General features: G+C 37.9%; 1 protein-coding gene across 2 annotated transcripts in view; it reads left to right on the forward strand.

The window, feature by feature from the left end:
- The window catches only part of gtf2ird1 (GTF2I repeat domain containing 1), a 115,090-nt gene that overhangs the window by 59,683 nt on the left and 33,232 nt on the right, over positions 1 to 22,175 (forward strand). For both annotated transcript variants that reach the window (XM_051930776.1, XM_051930777.1), the window contains exons 7-16: positions 2,061 to 2,156; positions 5,184 to 5,267; positions 6,442 to 6,625; positions 7,654 to 7,679; positions 8,236 to 8,356; positions 11,434 to 11,477; positions 11,707 to 11,793; positions 13,547 to 13,636; positions 14,415 to 14,468; positions 17,928 to 17,993. In XM_051930776.1, coding sequence (XP_051786736.1) covers positions 2,061 to 2,156; positions 5,184 to 5,267; positions 6,442 to 6,625; positions 7,654 to 7,679; positions 8,236 to 8,356; positions 11,434 to 11,477; positions 11,707 to 11,793; positions 13,547 to 13,636; positions 14,415 to 14,468; positions 17,928 to 17,993 — 852 coding nt within the window. The remainder of the gene's footprint in view (positions 1 to 2,060; positions 2,157 to 5,183; positions 5,268 to 6,441; positions 6,626 to 7,653; positions 7,680 to 8,235; positions 8,357 to 11,433; positions 11,478 to 11,706; positions 11,794 to 13,546; positions 13,637 to 14,414; positions 14,469 to 17,927; positions 17,994 to 22,175) is intronic.

Genomic DNA, 22,175 nt, shown 5'->3' on the forward strand with positions numbered 1-22,175 from the left:
GACTCTTCACCAGCTTTCTTCAAAGCACAATTTTCACCCTGTAGTCATACTTTAATTCAATACTTTGATCAACATTTAGATTGATTAAGAAGATATGGGTAATGCATGGATAGAATGATTTATCTGTACCACACAACAAGTACCATGCAAAGTGTAACAGTGTAAAAGTATTTTTTGAGAAACTGACTGTACAGTTTGTGAGCGCGGGTCCGAACACCATCGGACTAACACCAGCACTGTACCAAAACACACGTTTATTTTCAAATAAATAAAGTTCGCCCAACACACAGTGCTCCCAGCACCAATCACCCTCCACACGGGCCTCTCTTTCAGTCTCTGTGGGCCGCCTTTCCTCTCCTCACGGGAGCTTCATCCTGCTCCTGCTCCCGACTCTAGCTCCACGGGCCCCCACGGGTTTGTGCCTCCTTGCTCCATCCCCGTTCTCCCCTGCTTATCCAGGGCGGTTGCCCCCTCGCGGCCCGGGGGACGTACTGACTGCCTCCCCATCCTTCCAGACATCCCGGCTGGGTCTGGCCTCCAGCCTCCTGTGAAAAGTTAAATTACTGAGAAGTGTGGTACAGTAAGCTAAAGCAATACATATAAGTGAAAGGAGTACCTTTTTAATGTAGGAATAGAAGGAAAATCTTGTAAACAAGTATTTTCATGTGTTACTATTTTTCAAATATGAAACTGAACATTAATATATTAATCCTGAAAATGTATTTTTAAATAATTAAATTGCAGTAGACATGAAATGTTTTCAGAAGTTTTGGTTCCTGAAACATTTTTGGTAATTATTATAGACAGTGTTAAGCTGAACACAAATATAATTTCACATTGCATGTATCACATAGGAATTTGTGTTTAATCGGTTAATGATGCTGACACATTGGATTAGTTCAGCTGAGTAAAAAATGTTTTGCTGATGATTTTTGTTTATACTCTGCATCTGATGCTTCTTGTTTTAGTGTCCAACAATAGACGACCAGCATTGATGGATTCCGCTTGCCATGATACTGCTTTTCCATCTGCTTGCAATGTCATGGTGAAAGCTTTCACTATATTTGTCACTAACTACAACAAGATGATCATGGGAAGAAGTCCATGTGTCAATGCATAAAATAAATATTTAGCGACATTTTATAAATATAATTTATAAAATTAATATTTTTAATTTTTTATTAAATTAGCGACATAAAATAAATATTTAGCGGCACTTTATGGTTTTATATGATTGAAGCGAGTTGTCAAGCAGTTGGAATTAGTTTGGTGCTTTATAGTTGCCAAAGAAATTCTTAACTACATCCTTCAATACCTCCCATGCAGTTTCCTGTTGCCCCACTAGCAGATCTTAGAACTTCTTGTCATTGATGATGTATCCAATTAGTGGACCAACAGAAATACATTTCTTAGTCTCTGTATCAGTTATTCATGAAAATCTCTTCTCAGATATTGAAATCCTTCATCTTCCTTGCTCATCACTTTAACTATGTTTTTCCTCAGTTCAAGCTTTATATGAAGAGGAGGCAAAAACATCTTTGTTGAGTTGGCAGGTGGTTTATGTGCTACACTTTTCTGTCCTAGCCAAATACTCACAGAGCAACCAGTTCTTTTTTAATATAATGGGACTCTTTAGCACGGCTGTCCCATTCACAAATGAAACAACAGCACTTGGCATATCCAGGCAGCATTCCTAGTGACAGTGTGGCTACTTTTACATCACCACAGATGTTTCAGTTGTAGTTGTACTATATATGTATGCTTATTATATGAGAGGAAATCACAAAAGAAAGTGATTACAATAAAATATATGATAAGAAAATTTTAAGGTTATTTTGTATTCAGTAGGCCAAAATCTATAAAGATTTTTGCACCCAGAAGTGTTCAGGAAGCAAAATCTTTGATCTCCAATGTTACTTTTAGTAAATCTGTTTGGTTAGAGCACTAGATATCTAGCAAGGTCATTAAAAACTCAAACAAGCCAAAGTCTTCATTGCTCAGCATCTATGAACTTATGTGTGATACTGTGAATTACTTAAAATGTTTTCCTTTATGTGTAGGTGAGAGACTTGGGATTCAAAGTGATATGGGCCAGACATCTCAGAATGTGCATGTGTCCAAACGATTGCTTTTTTCAATTGTACATGAAAAGACAGGTGGGCTTTAATTTGTTTTCACAAGTTTTTGTCATAATTAAACATTCCATAATTTATACACTACTCTTCTTTACCTTTAATTGTCTGCTTTCATGTTTACAATATCTTAGTTCAGTTAATGACGAATGAATTATTTTCAGATGAGATTATGATGATGCTGCTGGTGGTGGTAAAGGATGCTGCCCTCTCATAGCTCCAGTATGAATCCTGGTTTTGTAATTTCCTATAGAGAGTGCACATTCCCCACATATTCATTTGGGTTTCTTCCACATTCCAAAAGTGTGCATAGTAGCTTGATTAATTAATCTACCTAAGATAGTGTGGTAATGTTCAATGTTTAGGGTTGACTTTTGCCTTATAGTTCAAACTGCAGGCATTAGGGTCAGTTGGACATTCCGGCACTATGTTCTTGCCCCTCAAGGGAAATGATCCTTCCGTAGGTTCACCTGCGGAAACCTTGATATGACTTTTATTTCCCTTATTGTCAAGTTTGATTATCTTTTAGCTACTCCAGAGACCATGAGTGCCCACAGCAGAGAAGACCCAAGGACCTAACTAAACCATCCATTCGGTAGTAGCGATGGGCGATGTGTACTAAGGAGAGGGACTTAATCAGTGCACTTACTGGGAATTTCTCGTTTGTGGGGAACAATTGCAAGCCCCAGTCCCACTCATGTTTGGGGTTCAGTGGTTTACCATTGCCTAGTAAACATACATTGATTCATTCAGTGTAGCGCACATGCAACTCCAGGTGTCTAAGTCACAGACCTATTATTGCTCAAACATTTTAGGCCGCTCATAATTTATTTTGTGCTGCACGTGGCTTTAGATAGGCATGATTAAGACCACAAGTGTCATAAAATCAGTTACACTTTTGTAATAGCAGATAAGTTAATCAGATAGCAAGGGTTTGCTGTACTTTCATTTAAAGTCAGGGTAACACTTTAGTTTCGGTACAGCACAAATGAAACTATTACTTATTTATTCATACATAACAACACCTTAACATACAATTCTTTTGGTGTTCATAACTCTTACATAGCATCAGTAAAATGTTTATGCATCTATGCAATGTGACCAACTTGCAAAACCTCAATTTGGAGTGGTCTGAGCTGGTTTAACTGAGACACATTTCTCTTGATATTACATATTTAGTATAAGACCGATAAATCATTCATATTAACATGTAATTTAACCATCATGTCAATATGCCACACTGCACAGAGATGAATAATATATCTACTGATGTTTTGGAAGTATCACGAAGACCAAAAAGAAACCTTTGTTAAAGTCTTGTTGCATAAGAGTAAATGAGAAAAAGATACATTTTTGTAGTACCTAAACTGAAGTGTTACCAAAGCTAGAAATATTACTTAGCTGTTTAATCATATTATTCCTATTATTTTCACCTTTCATCAAAGTTAGGTAAAAGGTTTTGAGTTCTTTTTTTCTTTTTTTTCTTCACAAGACCAACAAGCAGGTGGTAGGTGTTAATTATTTCCAGGCATTGGGAATTTGAATCTGCTAACATGTAAGTCCCTGAGCATCTCAAGAGTTTTCATTTTTTATATTCATTAGACCCCAAACCACTAATAATGAGTAGTTTTGGAGGGAAAGATTAAGTATATACAGTAGGATAAGAAATTCTGAGACCCATTAGATCATTCCCTATTTTTGACAAAGCCAAAATCAATTCTAAGTTAATTTCTCCTGTCCACCAGCATTCTTTTCCCCAAGACCCTCTTCATGTTCTCTAAATCAACCATTTTAAATGTTGAGGTCTAATGGCTTTGTTTTGTTACAGACAATATGAGCTGAGGAACTTTTCCTATTGGTTTAAATTGCCTTTATAAGATTGGATACCATCATTCAATGGCATTGCTTGTGGTGATAATAGGAAGTCTTTTATGTAAAGAAAAAACAAAATATTTATGTTTTCCAAATGGATACAATTTCAGATTTGCAACAACATGGACATTTTGAAATTAGCAAAGTTCAAAGAAGGAGCTTGACATGAACACTGAAATAACTAAATATTTAAAAAACACAATGCCAATTGGTGTCTGCTATGACGTTTCTAGTATTCATTCATTTATCTCTATACTTCTCTCCGTGTCTCTCAGATGAGTTAAGCTGATTTGTATTATGCAATCAATCACTTATAAAGGTTTTTATTACTGTGAGTTATGAGACTTGTATGTGACCACCGTTTATTCATCATTTTTCCAATTTCTGTCTGTCATATGTGAAAGAATATTTTCTTTGTAACAGAATCGACACCACAATGACTGCGCAGCCTGATACGTGACATAATTTCGTCTCAAGGAGGGCGTAGTGGCAGTAATTAGCAATGCTACCTCATGTCACATTTTTGGCCACAGTAATCAGTCTCGCACTTCCCTCACCCTCAGGACCACTTGAAAAACCCCAGCATCATTATAATTCTCTCAAAACTAGTAGTTTCTTCTTCACCATTTACTTCAATGCATTTCACAGAGTTTACAGAAATTCCCAAATATTTCTGTACTTTTGCCAGACTCAAGGCATAGCAAAAGCAGCAGGGTTTGCTCTTCACCATTAAGGAGTAATGTTAAGTACAAGTTAACCATTAGTTAAGTCTGTATTTTGCATGCACTAACCTTACTCAAAGGTGTTGAATGTTATTCAGTATGTATTAGTTATGATTCATTTAAAGTGTGTTCACAATAATAATAACCATACTGTATTGTCTCTTTTTTGGTAAATGTACCTAATAGAAAGTCGTTCTCCAGTTTGAACCAGAACAGTCTAAAGTATCTGCAAATAAATTTTTTAATGAAACCGCATTGACTTACTTTCATGTTCTTGATACCTTTTTTTGGACTTGACTAGTCTTTTGGCATGAAGCATTATCTTGCTGAAAAATCCCATTTGCAAATGGGTACTCTGCTGATCCATCAAGAAGTATGCACTGCAGACACTGTTTACTAATAATTTACTTGAAAACACTTCCGCAAAACTTATGTTTTTTTTTGTCATATCTTACAGATAAGTGGGATACATTTATCAGAGAAACTGAAGATATCAACACCTTGCGGGAATGTGTGCAGATACTTTTTAACAGCAGATATGGTAAGTTATGTTACGTGTTATTGATTGGACCACTGATTATGACAGTGCTTCACAGTGAAAAGACTGGAATAGCTGAAATAGTGTTGCTAGGAGTTTTGGGAGAGATCTAGGAGCCTTTAGTGAGAGGTGGTCACATTTGACAGTTAATATTACAATAATGTATTTTGATTGCACAGTATCAGCTTTTAGCACTAGAGAAGACAATGACATTTCTATAATATTCAGAAAAAGCAATGACTGGTGGGATTTTTCCAACATTTCATGGAACTGCCTTGCTATTGGCTAACAATTGTCAATGTAATTATCAATTGTTAAACAAATTACTAGATAGCTGCATCATCTGGCTTTTCTTTAGTGATTTTTCTGAAATGTTCCACAAAATTGAAATAGGGTTTATTTGTATTAGCTATAAGAATAAATCTATTGTCCATAGGCAGATTGTACAGTGTTTTTAACCTGATTACCAAACATGGATAATTCACTTTTCACACATTTTAATAAAAATGTTTATGACAGAATTGCTGTATAATTATGAATAAAACTAAGAAATAACACCAAAATAAATTGCTTCATTTAACTTGTTTCTGGCTGAGTGCTTTTAATTAAACTGGCAGAAAACTACATGCAATTTTTGAATTTGCCAGGCACAAGATTAAATGTCTTGCCTTAATTATGTTTTTATGCTTCTCTGTCACATCAATGTATACAATGTATACATTTTTAATACAACAGACTGATAAAGCTCCATACATATATAGATTTTTTTGTTCTTTTTTATATATAAATATTCATGGGTGTTAAGTTTTCAATTCAAATGTGATCTCTATCTTATTGCTTATTTTGTGTGCTGCAAGTTATATCTATGGTTGTTTTTTATATCTATAGTATATGGTAAGCTTAATGAATGCCTACAGTATTGAATCATAATTGAAATATCTAATATTAAATATTTAGTACAACACACTTTAAAATTGATTAATAAAATTTATTTGCTGCTTTTAGCAAAATATTTGTAATTCATCAGTTCCAAATCAAGATTATTTTCATGTTTCATCATGTTAGATTAAAAAACTTTCCATTAAATGCAGAGGAATAAGTGGTGACTTGGTGTTCATTTAGTTTCTTTTGCACTTCCCTTGATTAATCTTAGCTTAATCTTAACGTTTAATCTTAGCTGAAGCACTGGGACTTGATCACATGGTACCAGTTCCATACCGGAAAATTGCATGTGATCCAGAGGCAGTGGAGATTATCGGCATTCCCGACAAAATTCCTTTTAAGCGGCCTTGTACTTATGGTGTTCCCAAACTGAAGCGCATTCTGGAAGAACGACATGGGATCCGGTTTGTTGTGAAAAGGTAATTGTGAAAAGGGGACATATACCTTAAGAAAAAAAAATCATATTTTATTTTAAATAAAGAATTATATAGCTCTAAGGTTTTTAATGTAATAAATATAAAGAAAACAATAATAATTAATAATTTAATAATTTTGAGGTTTAAGCCATTATGCCTGCTGTGCCTTGGATCATGAAATCTGCAGAACATTCTTTAGAATCTGCTTAAATAAAATAACAAAAACTGACCTTGCTACTAAGATAATGTTTAGGTAGCAGTGTGTTTTCTTTGTTTTACAGGGTGAAGTTTGGCAATACAAAGATAAATAGGCTGTTATACTATTTAAAATAAAACTTTTTCATTCTGTCTTTATCAAGCACATCATGGCAGCAAAGAAGCTTATTTTGATATCCTTTTTACAATGTTTTAGAAGACATTGACCTTGGTTTAGGTAGGCGTTGTCATGGCAAGCATGTTGTATTAGATGATAGCCATAATTTGAAGTGGGAAATCTGAGAAGCATATATGACAAATAAAAATATGAACATTACTTTAATGAAATGGAGTGGGATTGATACCTGGTGGAAACTATTTCTCTCATTATCTGATGGCCTGGGAGGTTTATTTTAAATCTAAAAAATATTCTGTTTTAAAGCAAGATGCAAGGACTTGAAATGTTACTTATTATCTTGTTTATGGCAGAAATAAATGAACTTTCTTGGTCAAACGTAATATACACAGCACATTTAAAAATGTGTGTCCATAACTGGGGCAAATTAGGGACTGTCAGCTGTCCATCTACATGCAGGGAACTGGGAGATTGGTCTGTGTGATATGAACTGCTTCTGAGTGTGCCTTTTGTTACCTGAAGGTTGCTGGTTCACATCCTGGCTGTAGTACTTTGCCCATGGCCCCTACAGAGTAAATGATTGGACTGAGACATTATTGTATAATCACGTTACATGGTACACCATCAGTTAATAATATCTTGGAGTATCACATAGGTGCAAACTGAATATAGTCTTCATTATTTTCTTTTATTTTTTCAGGATGTTTGATGAGCGGATTTTTACAGGTAACTGAAAAATTATCATTTTTAGATTTGCTGAAAATGTTTGCTTCTATATGAAGGAAATAGTAGTAGATTGATTCAAGTAAAATTTTCTTAATACTGTGCCTCGACACCATTTTTGTTTGCTTACAGTTTATTTAACACAGCAAAAGCCTTGGGTACGAACATAATTTTAATAGTAATTAATTTTAGGCATTATTAATATTAATAGTGCATTCAAAGAACTCTTTATATTGTGAAGGAAATTTTTGCAACCCGTGTATTCAGTTTTGGGTTTCAGGGATCCATTGATTATCCCTGCTGCACAAAGTGCAAGTTGGAAATTAATAAACCTTTCCTGTGGCATTATTAAACACCTATCCACTCTCACTCCCTCAAGGCCAATTTGGAGTTGGCACAGGAGTCAACTTTGGACATTATAATGCTGCTTTACAGTTTTGTTTGTAGTGCCATTTATAGGACGGGATTAATTAAGCCTTATGGTAATGAAGGTGTGTATAATGGCGTCCATATCGGAGAATGTCAAAGAGAGTTGTTCGTTTCCTATTTTTTATTTCAGGAAGTAAAGTTTCCAAAGAAGCAGGAAGGCAGGATGATGGCTATCCTTCTGAAGATAGCTGTTCTGAGGCCCCACGAATCCAAGCAACTGTAGATTTGGCTGTGAACACACTTAATAACAGGTAGGCATACATGTTGCTGTGGTGCAAAGTCCTGGAAATCTCAAGCTACTTTCTAGTGTGTGCTGTTTTGTTTTTCGATGAAATAAAATTGGATGCTTATAATGTTCCACAATACAGTAATCCCTCGCTACTTTGCGGTTCACTTTTCGCGGATTCACGACTTCGCGGGTTTTTAAATACAAGTGATTGCCCGCCTATCGCGGAAGTTATGTTCCAGACCCATCAGCAACAGGAGAAAATCCGCGATATAGAAAGACCATATAAATAAACATTTTTATAGTTTAAGCCTTAAAATACCCATCCCACATGCTTTAAACACATGTAAACTTATAAAACACACTTTGTTAACACATATGATATGTGGATGTCGGGCTAAGGATATGAGTAACATCTCACTATTATAAAACATTTTAACTTCACGCAAGACAAGACAGGAAAATAGGTGCTGTACAGGCTTTTAAATTATTGACACGCAGAGCAACAAGCAGCACAAAGTCCACTTCTCCTTAGCGTTCATTCAGCTCCCCACCCCTTGACAATGCGAAGTGGCAGGAGCGTACTGCGCCTCCGGGGAGGGGGGTTTGAGCGAACGTGCGTTCAGCCCTCACACACCCCCACTCCTCCTCCTCCTTCCGAACGCGCAGAGCGACAAGCAGGCATTTTGGCAGAAGCAGCACAAAGTCCATTTCTGCTCAGCGTGAGTTCAGCTGCCCCCTTCACAAAGCGAGTGCAGACACATCGACATCTGATCGCTGCGTGCAGTGTGCAGTGTTGGTCTGCGGTGTTTAAGAATGTAGAAAGTGTTTAAGAACATAGGAAGTGTTTATAAGAGTGTGGGAAAGGTTAACAAGAGAGTGAGAAAGGTTTATAAGAGTGTGGGAAGGGTTTATAAAGCCTTAAAATATGTATAAATAATAATATAAATATAGGTCGCTACTTCGCGGATTTTCACCTATCGCGGGGGGCTCTGGAACGTAACCCCCGCGATAGGTGAGGGATGACTGGACACAGTTTTACTTCAGTCTGAGAAAAGTTAGTCTTATAGAAAGTTAATCTGCCAAATGTAAAAATACTTTGAAGATGTTATTATTTTTGAAGATAGGATTGATACACTCATAGCACAAGACAACATTGAAGCCTCTCAAAACACATAGTCAAGGTCTATATCCTGTGAGAATTGTCTTTCTTTTCGACTAATGTTGACTCTCTTAAGTTCACTATTCATGTCTTTTATAGCACAACCCATTAGTATGTCTAAAGTACTGTACATATTATGTGTTGTTTCATACTGGTGCCTCCACTGGAAAGTGTATTTCACAGTTTATGCATTCAAGCTAAACAGAAGTGGCCAGGTCACTGTCACGTTGCCACTTTTACGAAAACCACCTCCAATCTGACTTTTTTTGGGTCTTTGAATGTTAGTAAGACTGGTTGTGTCACTTCAGTGTTTGACGGTTTTAATTAAAATACTGGAGAGCTTCTGAAATGTAGTCTATATACGCTTCATTTATAATAATTTCATATGAATTCCCAGAAAATAAATAAAACAATTGGGTTCAATCACAGAGGCATGCAGGGAGTAAACAAAGGCACCTTCAGTAAAATTGCTTTTTTCTCTAGGTGTTTACGGATGGTGTCATCCTCCTTGGTCCAGTTATACTTGTCTCCACTGTATTCATATATTTTCACTGATTCTTGTAATACAGCATCAAACAAAGAAAGAGGAAACCTTAATATTTTATCCTTTTTAGGAGTTGCTGCTAAAAAGATCTCTTGTTCCTAATATAGATGTGCATTATATCATTGTGTATGGACTAAAAATCATGAGTTTTCTGGTTCAAGCCGCACAACCTACTTGCTTCTACCTCTCATAATCAATAAAATATTGGGGTGAGTTCCACTTTAAACAATAGACTAGATGACATGGTCATAATTCAACTCTCATAATATTTACATTCCATAGGTCACAATGAAATGTTACTGTTGAACATATGTGAGAACTAGGGGGCTCCACCCCTGCTCGCTTTGCTTGCCAACCCCCGGGTTTGGTTACTGGATATACAATTTAAAGAGATTATTTTCATGGAAACTGTTACATATGTATTATTTTCACTTTTACTTTAAAACGTCAGTTAAAACAATATTTGGAATTAACTTTTCTTCAAGATCGCATTGAATTTTGATTCCGTGTTTGGATTTACATCATGACAATGCAACGTATAACTGCCTGTGAGTGAATATCGTTTCTTTCTCTCTGACAAATAAACCGACTTTTTCGTATGTTTGTCCCTGTGATTTTGTTAATTGTTATAGCAAAAGCTACTCTAATGGGAAACTGTAAACATTTTAATACGAATGGCATATCAAGATCTCCTTTTGTTAGAAATGTTTGACCAATTTTTAATACAGCTAATCTTCCATTGCATAGTCCATCACTTATACATAAATTAAGCAATAACATTACAATATATCCTTCTTTCAATAGTAATTCAGCCAGTGGAAGACCGGATGGTGTTAACGGTTGTAGATATTCTATGGGATATTGTAAATTGATGTTTTCATCTTACGTACGATCACCACCAAGTGCTTCAGCATAGTCAATTGATACGTATTTAATCAATTTGCCATGTAACCAATCGACAATTTTTGCATTAATTTGTTTGACTTCATCGTTTCTCGCTGCCATATTTAGGTGAATGGGTGATTCTAAACTGGATCTTCATAAGTGTGTGCGTGTGTGTGTTCATAAGTAAGCCCTTTAATGGATTGGTGTCTGTCCAGGTTAAGTGCCGGAATGAACCTGATGACCATGGTCTTGTTTGAAAATAGTTGTAAGTAGGGTGTGACTTGAAAGAATCTCTTGGTAAAAGTCTCGGTCTCACGGGACTTCCTTCCAAAAAATCTCTTCAAAAACTCACGACTCGTTGCAGGATTAGTCTCGTCTCTTCCCAAGATTTTTTTATTATAATAGAGAGATATGTGGAAAATAAAAGGGTGGGGGGCTTGAGTGAAGCAGCTCTCTTGGAAACAGAATGATATAATAAAACTTCTAAAATCCTTTTTTTTAATCTTTTTAGGTGTCAAAGTTCCTGTGTTAGCCCCACTGAATCTTGTGAAACTGGTAAGTAGGACCATTTTGAGAGATGCTTTTGATTAAAAAGGCACATTAATTTTCTTTCCACAGGTCATAAAAAGGATCTTAAATGTGGGGTGAAATACTTTAAAATATTATTTGCAAAAGCAATAAAACAACACTTAAATGGAAAAGCAGATCCATATTATTTAATAATTTTCAACTGCAAAGATTTTTATCTATGATTATACAATACAGGTCAATTGTGTTTTTTTAGTTTTGGGAATGCCTGTTGAAGGATCAACTGTAAAAAAGATTAAAAGTGAGCCAACTGATGGGGACATTATTCAGGTAACAGTGGCAGGTAAGAGCTTGATAACATTTTCTTTCCTCAAGTTCATTTTATTATTTCACCATTTGTGCCATTGCCTAGCTGCAGACAGATCTCTAATATAATGTTGATTTTCAGGTAACTTAAATCATCTTGACATCTTTAAGTTCAGCTTTGTTGTTATGTGTTACCGTCAAAGTGTTTTGTCCTAATTTGCGCACCTCCCTTTAATCTCCAGTACCTAAATTTCTTTTCCAGTTGTCCTTGATTGGGTCATGCCAGGTAAATGATAGAGACTCCCTATTTATCAGACTATGAGCGGAATCTTGAATAACTGCTCCAGTGTATGAAAGGAGGTGATCATAAGTAACATTATTAGAAACAGGCTGTACAAGCAATGAAGAAAGATTATTTACAAAAATCACAGAAGAATATGAGGAGTAAAACAAAATCTGTCATCACTCTCCTGTACCATGCTGCGTTTTCAAGGCTATTCTTACACACTTACCTCCTCTTTTATATTTTACTGATTTAAGTCACTATTTGCAAAATCTGTAATACTGGATGAACAGCAGACTCATTTGCTGGTTGGTAGTACTGGGTTTTCAGTAATTTATAGGTATGTTTTTGTTGTTCTGTTTTAAAGACATTTGGCATTCATTGGGAGAGTGTTTATTACAACTGGTGCGACTGAGAGTAGAAGTCTTCTTTGGATATGAAATATATTGGTCCTTCTGTCTCTTTGTCTCTGTGACATTAGTAACCATTAATTAGTTTAGGTGCATCCACAAATTCACTGTTCTCATTTATACCACTTTTTTCCATACTGGAGCAAAGTTTTAAGGCTATAATCCTTCAGACACCATCCTCTTCTTTGGTGGCAATGGTAACCTTGTGTAAACTTGAGTGACAGGGGTAATTGATGATAGGCTGGTGAAATACTGAGTTTTCCCTCAAAGGCTTCTTTCAAAATTATTCTTAAAGTAATATGCCCTGAAAATCATATTATTGCCAGCACCATCTTTACAAAATGATTGCTGTACAAGTCTAGTATTGAAATTTGCATGTAGTTGTGCCTTGGGCTGCAATGCATCAAGCCTTGTAGATTTGAGAAATGGCAGATGCCGTCAGTGTGAGTCTCGACATGCTTCAACAATATTCAGGTGAGTTAGTCTGCCATTCACTTGAAGAGTAAACGGAGGATAGGCTGGCTGTTTTCTCAAACTAGATGGGGCTTGTTGGTTTTCACTTTCTCTGTGTCTTTGCCAGCTTACAGAAAAATGTAATTTACACTTTGCAAGTGTATTTTTGTCCCACTTTGGGCCAACTGCTAAAATGTGACACCTTTTTACAAGTTGATGTCTGATTCAGAGAACCCCATATGGCAAGATATTATTTTATATTTGTGGTCATTGATCAGAAGGCAGAATCTCTTATTAGATGCCAAGCCAATAGTAGGCAGAGGTTTATAAGGATAATCACAGTCGAGAATGGGGTGTCTTATTCCACTTAACATGATGGTCTTAACCGATACAAATATTTTGTATACTCCTGTTATTTGACTCAGATACCTGTGTGTAAAATTGCCCGCAAGTTTGAAAACATCTTTTTTTTTTAAATAATTGGTTGATTTATGCACAGCTGGACTTCTCTTTCCTATGTATAACATTACAATACTCAGCTTTCTGTATTATCAAGAATCAAATTTTAAAATGTGCATATTTTTCAAAGTTGATGAGTTAGAAAACAAATGTGCCAACTGAATGTATTTCCTTCTTTTGCCCAGATGTGGGCATCTCCTCAGACGACCTTAATGAACCAGTGTCTGATCGTGGAACAATGGATGATGGTGTCTGCATGCAGGATCCAATCGCAGGTAACCACACCTTATCAGCATGCAGCGACACAACTTCAAATGAAGAAGCCCAGTTTCCCAGCAGAGTGACCGTATGAATGCACATAGGGAGGTAGCTGTCACAATGCTGTTGTCTGGAGTAATGTAACCCCAATGTGTTATACAACCCAGTAATGTCCCTTTTGTCACTAATACCTCAGTCTGTTGCCATTGCTGGAAAACATTGTTTTTTTTTTTATCTAAAACGCATTTTTCCATTAGTCTGTAACTATGTATGTAGCTCATTACAATTAGTATACTGTATAAACTCACTTTTCTGATAGGTTCCTTAAAACCTGTTGTCAACCTCATGCAGAATAAACATTCATTTAGTTTGTATTCAGGATGTCACAGAATTTTTGCATTCTGAAATATGAGTGGTAGCATTTAATGTCAGTAGATAATGCAGGCTGTGTCAGCTTAAAAAGTTTGCTTTCTTATTCTGTTCATTTTTGCAGCCCTAATTTGAACTCTTTAATAGATGTCTGCTCAGTATCATTATTCCTTACATGAGTATTCAGTATTCAAAACTACACCACTAGCCTTCACAGTCTGTTTATTTTTACATGCATGTTAGCTTCCAAATCCCACTTAATCCAGGTGCCAAGTTTTTATATCTTTGTGCTGTGGCATCCTGATATTTACCCATTTACTAATCCCACATTTCTGTTCCCACTAGTATTTGCCTTGCATATTATTTATGCTTCCCCCCGTGTCTTTGCATTTGAATGTATTTATAATTAAATTCTGCCTGTTTCAGGTGAAGGAGCTGATGAAGAACTCAGATCACCTAATGCTCCGCGAACAAGTGAAGGTGATTTACTATTTTTCTTTCTTTTTTTTTAACGTAAAGGACCTCTCATACATACTACAAAAATATTTACCATTGCTTCATTAAAGCAGAAAGTTTAAGCAGAATAACCTGCTTATTAGTGTACAATAAAAAGAGCTAACACTATATACTACGGCTCTGTAGCATCAAATAAAATAAAATAAATGCATACCTGTTGACCTCATTTTATACCTTAGAGAAACTGTAGAAAAGTATATGTGGAATTATTGTTGTGTGTGTGTGTGTGTTTTTTTCTCCTCCTTTTCATACACAGTCTATTAGAATTCACAGCATCAACTGTGAATTTTTTCCCCTAACTTTTACTGCTGCATTCTGTTATTCTATAATAATAACAAATTCATAATTCAAATGGTGGCATATTAAAGACATTCCTCTAGTATTTGCCTTTTTTGGCGTGAAATAATTATTTACAGACATATCAACTTCCTCTTTATTTCTTTTTCAATTAAGAAGGTTAAATCATAAGTAAAAATAAGGAGAATATTTCATTTATCAACTGAAGGATCAAATAGGTCTCACAAACTGCTTTAAGGTAAAAGGGGAAAATCAAAATTATATACTTTGCAATTTCACCATGTGTGCCGTATATTGTAGCTATTGTTAAGGAGAAACCTAACAATGAATAACAGTGTCTTAATTAGATTATACAATCATATGAAAAAGTATGGGAACCCCTCTCAGCTTGCATAATAATTTACTCTACTTTCAACAAAAAAGATAACAGTGGTATGTCTTTCATTTCCAAGGAACATCTGAGTACTCGATTTTTAGTGAAGCAGTATTTAGTTGTATGAAATTAAATCAAATGTGAAAAACTGGCTGTGCAAAAATTTGGGTCCCCTTGTAATTTTGCTGATTTGAATGCATGTAACTGCTCAATACTGATTACTTGGAACACCAAATTGGTTGGATTTGCTCGTTAAGCCTTGAACTTCATAGACAGATGTGTCCAATCATAAGAAAAGGTATTTAAGGTGGTCAATTGCAAGTTGTGCTTCCCTTTGACTCTCCTCTGAAGAGTGACAGCATGGGATCCTCAAAGCAACTCTCAAAAGATCTGAAAACAAAGATTGTTCAGTATCATAGCTTGTTGTAGCCTTCCTCTAAACCATCTCAGAGGTTTCAACTGTAAGCAATGTAATCAGGAAACGGAAGGCCACAGGCACAGTTGCTGTTAAACCCAGGTCTGGCAGGCCAAGAAAAATACAGGAGAATGGTTACAGACAACCCACAGATCACCTCCAAAGACCTCCAAGAACATCTTGCTGCAGATGGTGTATCTGTACATTGTTCTACAATTCAGCGCAATTTGCACAAAGAACATCTGTATGGCAGGGTGATGAGAAAGAAGCACTTTCTGCACTCACGGTACAAACAGAGTCGCTAGCTGTATGCAAATACTCATTTAGACAAGCCAGATTCATTTTGGAACAAAGTGCTTTATTCTGATGAGACAAAAATTGAGTTATTTGGTCATAACAAAAAGCACTTTGCATGGCGGAAGAAGAACACCGCATTCCAAGAAAAACACCAACTACCTACTATCAAATTTGGTGGAGGTTCCATCCTGCTGTGTGGCTAGTTCAGGGACTGGGGCCATTGTTAAAGTCGAGGGTCGGATGAATTCAACCCAGTATCAACAACTTCTTCAGGATAATGTTCAAGCATCAGTCACAAAGTTCAAGTTACGCAGGGGTTGGATATTCCAATAAGACAATGACCCAAAACACAGTTCGAAATCTACAAAGGCATTCATGCAGAGGGAGAAGTACAATGTTCTGGAATGGCTGTCACAATCCCCTGACTTGAATATCATCGAAAATCTATGGGGTGATTTGAAGCCATCAAATTTAACTGAACTAGAGAGATTTTGTATGGAAGAGTGGTCAAAAATACCTCCATCCAGAACCCAGACACTCATCAAAAGCTATAGAAGCTGTTATATTGGCAAAAGGAGGCTCAACTAAGTATTGATGTAATAACACTGTTTGGGTGCCCAAATTTATGCACCTGTCTAATTTTGTTATGATGCATATTGCATATTTTCTGTTAATCCAATAAACTTAATGTCACTGCTGAAATACTACTGTTTCCGTAAGGCATGTCATATTCTGTATTAAAAGGAAGTTGCAACTTTGAAAGTTCAGCCATTGATAAACAAAAATCCAAAGAATTAAGAGGGGTTCCCAAAGTTTTTCATATGACTGTATTTATATTTTATTCTTTTTTGTCCCAAAAGTGAAGTTAAAACTTTATAGAAGCTCAAAAGAAGGAAAAAAATATAATAATAAACAAACAACAACCCCCAAACACACATAAGAACATCTGGCCTTTTTTTTTTAATGAAGAGCCTATGCTGTCAATAACAAGCTTGTAGGTGGCAGTAAGATGGTGACATCGGCACAGATGTACCACAGGGTTACATTTAAAGCCTTAACATTTGAATGCAGCAGCTCCAGCTTGCTGTGTCCACAAAAAGTCCAAAGCTGCCTGGTTGAAGGCACCAGCATTCAGAGTGGCTCATCTTTAGTGTGTTCACACTGGAGTGAATCATTTCTGTTGCCGAGTTTAAAAATAGGCATCAACAGGAAAATGCAACCCCCTCCTAGTTGACAATGTGGATGAAATTAGACTGCATTTTAAACTGTGGATTGCACATATAAGCTATAATCGTAATGTGTTTGCTTTTTACTATATCTTGTTCACATATGTCTTTAGACCCCTTTCCAATTAGTCTGATCGTATCCGATGTAATCTGTCCTCCATTAAATAGCACCTGAAATAAGATGTTTAAGCTGGTTTTCCCCAATACCCAAAATGCCATAATACCTGAACTCGCCATGAGATGTGATAGTTCTTTCAATTTAAAAAGTGAAAGAGGAGATTTTTAAACTTAAAAAGCAATCGAAGCTGGTCAGTTTTATCCTCACTTTAGACCTTTGCCCTTGCCTTTGGATGAGCTGTTAATGTGTTTTATAAAACACAGAAAACTTTATGATTGTCCCTTGTGTGTATGTACAGTATGTATTTTGAAAATGGAAAATTGCTGATGTGTTCTTTTTTAACATGGCTCTGGAGAGTGGTGACATATTATGTTGTTCTGTACACGTGGCAATAGTACTACAACTTTTTGATTACTTGTAAGGACTAAAATTGTGTCTTTTAAATTCTTTTAGAACTTACTCATACACCAGTTTAGTCTTGAAAGAAGTCTGAAGCTTATTTCTGGACTTTCTGTAGCATCAGCAGGCCTTTCCTTTGCTTCAAAGACCAATGTAACATTTATTATTTATTTTGTTTTCTTACTGTATTATAAAATAACAGCATAAACCAGTGTTCATTAATTTTAAGCCCACTCTACATGTCTACACCATGGGACATGATTTATGAAATTAACATGTCAATTTTTTGTTTCTTTAGATGATTTGGGAGAAATACTTATACACTTGAGAAAGCAGGTTGAAGCTCTTTTTAATGCAAAGTATGGTGAGTAAAGCAACCCAACCCCACTTTTTTTCTGGGGCTCATTCTTTATTTTTCCTTCCTGAAAAAAATAGGGTTATTGAGCTAGCACATTATGTTTGTAAATGATTTGCTGGTAAAACTTCAGGATGTAAAATTTCTCTGTGCTTTGTCTGTTATAATTTTCATTGTTCTTATTTTTCTAAATTAAATATAGGAAAATTATTTTCTGATGAGTATAGATCAGTAATTTATCCTTTACTTTAAAGTGATTAGCAAGATTATAGTCCTGTGTCCATTTATGGAGTGATGAAGAGAAATATTCAGGATAATAGAAAGTTTATATATAAAGCAATTTATAAAAAAATGAAATGAAATAATGAAATCAATAGCTCATATACTGAGAAATGTGAGTAAGGCAGGGGTGTATGAGAGAGAGACAAGGATCAAGAGAGAGAAATAAGAAAACATTTCATTTAGAAGCATATGTACCAGGGTTCAAAGAAAACCATTGTATTTTGGAGCAACTAGTTACATTCATTTACATTAAAGACAATCTGCACCCCACTTAGCCATATTTTAAGACCAAGTCCACTTCTCTTCACAAGATTCTTCACTTTGTAGCATCAACTAATTATACAAACCTTCTATTGAAATTGATAGCTAAGAACACCTAAACAATAACATACATAATAATGCTACCTGTTTAACTGCTGTGTCCGACTCTTATTATATCAGGGTGTTTACAATATGCTTTGCACTAAATTACTGCTACTTCCAAAAGAAGAATTTAAAGCTTCAATGAAGTCTTTCCATGACGAATATGTCCATAACGAACACCATGTTGAAGCATAGGGGTGTCCATATGTGCACCTGGCACCAGGACACCCTAGGCCTCAGTTCGATGATCGACTTCGTGGTCGTGTCGTCGGACATGCGGCCACATGTCTTGGACACTCGGGTGAAGAGAGGGGCAGAGCTGTCAACTGATCGCCACCTGGTGGTGAGTTGGCTTCGATGGTGGGGGAGGATGCCGGTCAGGCCTGGTAGGCCCATATGTATTGGGAGGGTCTGCTGGGAACGTCTGGCAGAGTCCCCTGTCAGAAGTAGCTTCAACTCCCACCTCTGGCAGAACTTTGACCACGTCCCGAGGGAGGTGGGGGACATTGAGTCCGAATTGGCCATGTTCCATGCCTCTACAGTATTGTTGAGGCGGCTGACCAGAGCTGTGGCCGTAAGCTGGTTGGTGCCTGTCATGGTGGCAATCCCCGAACCCGTTGGTGGACACCGGCGGAGAGGAATGCCGTCAAGCTGAAGGAGGAGTCCTACAGGACCCTTTTGGCCTGTGGGACTCCGTAGGCAGCTAATAGGTACTGGCAGGCCAAGCGGATTGCGGCTTCGGTGGTTGCTGAGGCAAAAACTCGGGTGTGGGAGGAGTTTGGGGAGGCCATGGAGAACGACTTCCGGACGGCTTTGAGGAGATTCTGGTCCACCATCCGCCGTCTCAGGAGGGGAAAGCGGTGCAGTGTCAACACTGTGTATGGTGGGGATGGTGCGCTGCTGACCTTGACTTGGGACGTTGTTGGTTGGTGAGAGGAGTACTTCGAAGACCTCCTCAATCCCACTAACATGCCTTTCAATGAGGAAGCAGAGCCTGGGGACTCAGAGGTGGGCTATCTCATCTATGGGACTGAGGTCACAGAGGTGGTAAAAAAACTCCTTGGTGGCATGGCCCTTGTGGTGGACGAGATACACCTGGAGTTCCTCAAGGCTCTGGATGTTGTAGGACTGTCTTGGTTGACATGCCTCTGCAACATCGCATGGACATCAGGGACAGTGCCTCTGGATTGGCAGACCGGGGTGGTGGTCCCCCTGTTTAAAAAAGGGGACCGGAGGGTGTGTTCCAACTACAGAGGGATTACACTCCTCAGCCTCCCTGGAAAAGTTTATTCGGGGGTCCTGGAGAGGAGGGTCCGTCAGATAGTCAAGCCTTGGATTCAGGGTGAACAGTGTGGTTTTCATCCTAGTCGTGGAACAGTGGACCAGCTCTACACCCTTGGCAGGGTCCTGGAGGGTGCATGAGAGTTTGCCCAACCAGTCTACCTGTATATGTGTTTTGTGGACTTGGAAAAGGCGTTCGACCGTGTCCCTCAGGGAATCCTGTGGGGGGTTCTCCGAGAGTATGGGGTACAGACCCCCTGATAAGGGCTGTTCGGTCCCTGTACAACCGGTGTCAGAGCTTGGTCCGCATTGCCGGCAGTAAGTTGAACCCGCTTCTGGCGAGAGTTGGACTCCAGCCAGGGCGGACCTTTGTCACCGATTCTGTTCAAAACTTTTATGGACAGAATTTCTAGGTGCAGCTAGGGCATTGAGGGGGTCCGGTTTGGTGGACTCAGGATTGGGTTACTGCTTTTTGCAGATGATGTTGTCCTGTTTGCTTCATCAGGCTGTGATCTTCAGCTCTCTCAGGAACGGTTCGCAGTCGAGTGTGAAGTGGCTGGGATGGGAATCAGCACCTCCAAATCCGAGAGGGTGGCCTCTCAGGGTTGGGGGCAAGATCCTGCCCCAAGTGGAGGAGTTCAAGTATCTCGGGGTCTTGTTCACGAGTGAGGGAAGAATGGATCAGGCGATCGACAGGCGGATCAGTGCAGCGTCCGCAGTGATGCGGGCTCTGCATCGGTTTGTCGTGGTGAAAAAGGAGCTGAGCCGTAAGGCAAAGCTCTCAATTTACCAGTCGATCTATATTCCTACCCTCACCTATGGTCATGAGCTGTGGGTAGTGACCGAAAGAATGAGATCGCGAATACAAGCGGCTGAAATGAATTTCCTCCACAGGGTGTCTGGGATTTCCCTTAAAGATAGGGCGAGAAGCTCAGTCATTTGGGAGGAGCTCAGAGTAGAGCCACTGCTCTTCCGCATCGAGAGGAGTCAGATGAGGTGGCTCGGGCATCTGATCAGGATGCCTCCAGGACACCTCCCTGGTGAGGTGTTCCGGGCACGTCTATTCAGCAGGAGGCCCCGGGGAAGACCCAGGACACGCTGGAGGGACCATGTCTCTTGGCTGGCCTGGGAACGCCTCGGGATTCCCCCGGATGAGCTAGTAGAAGTGGCCGGGGAGAGGGAAGTCTGGGCATCTCTGCTCAAGCTGCTGCTCCCGCGAACCGATCTCGGATAAGCGGATGGATGAATGGATGGATGAAGTCTTTCACTAGTTGACCATACTTAGTAGGAGTCCTGTTGGCTTTCTGATGTTATGTATATCTCAGTAAGACTAATTAGTGACTGTTGGTGAACAGCACTCTAAGAGATTTTAAAGATTTTTGATAAGGTTTAGGCTGGAGTTTTGGCTAGGCAACTAAATGATATTCACCTTCTTGTCCTTCCGGCCACTGCACAGTGGCTTTGGTGGTGTGTATTGGATTATTGTCACATTGAAAAGTGAACCATCATTACATTTTAACGGCAAGGGACTGCTGGTTTATTTTAAGAATCTACCAATATTTTGCAACTGCTATCTTCCCATCCATCCTGACAAGTACCTCAGTTCAAGCTGAAGAGAAACGCCTTCTTAACAGGATACTGCCACTGCTGTGCTTGATAGTAGGTATGGTGCTCATTGAATGGTAAAATGCATTGTGCTATTGTCAGATATATTTTCCATTAAGGCCAAATAGATTTTTTCTTATAGTGCATATTAGGAAAACATATATGAGACTAACCCTACTTTTTCTTTCCACACTTTAATACAGGCAGTTCTTGTATGTTGTGCTTGTCATATTATTACCACATGCACACCATAATCAGTCTTTGCCATGATGGCCATTAACCTCTTCCTTGCCACTCTGATGGCACAAGGAAGGTCTGAGTGGTTCTGTAGACCACTTATTCTGAACTGATTGAAATTTTTAGAATTTATCACAGGTGGGAGCCAATTTTTCACAGGTTGATGTTCTCAGTTTGAGTAAAAACAATACAAATTTTATGGAGGACCAATTCTGAACTGTGAACTACTTTCTTCCCTTTCCAACACTATTAAGAAGAAATAGATTTGAATTTACAGTAAAGTGTAAATTTTAAAATTGTTGTTTCTCTTGGAGTAAATCACGATCAATTTAGGAAGAAAGTGTTTCATTAGAAATATACTGTGCTGGGTACCAGGCTGGCTAGAGATTAGTGTGGCAATAGAATGTTCAAGGAGCAGCCATC

This window comes from Erpetoichthys calabaricus, chromosome 8 (assembly GCF_900747795.2).
Source record: "Erpetoichthys calabaricus chromosome 8, fErpCal1.3, whole genome shotgun sequence".
NCBI classification, from domain to species: Eukaryota; Metazoa; Chordata; class Cladistia; order Polypteriformes; family Polypteridae; genus Erpetoichthys; species Erpetoichthys calabaricus.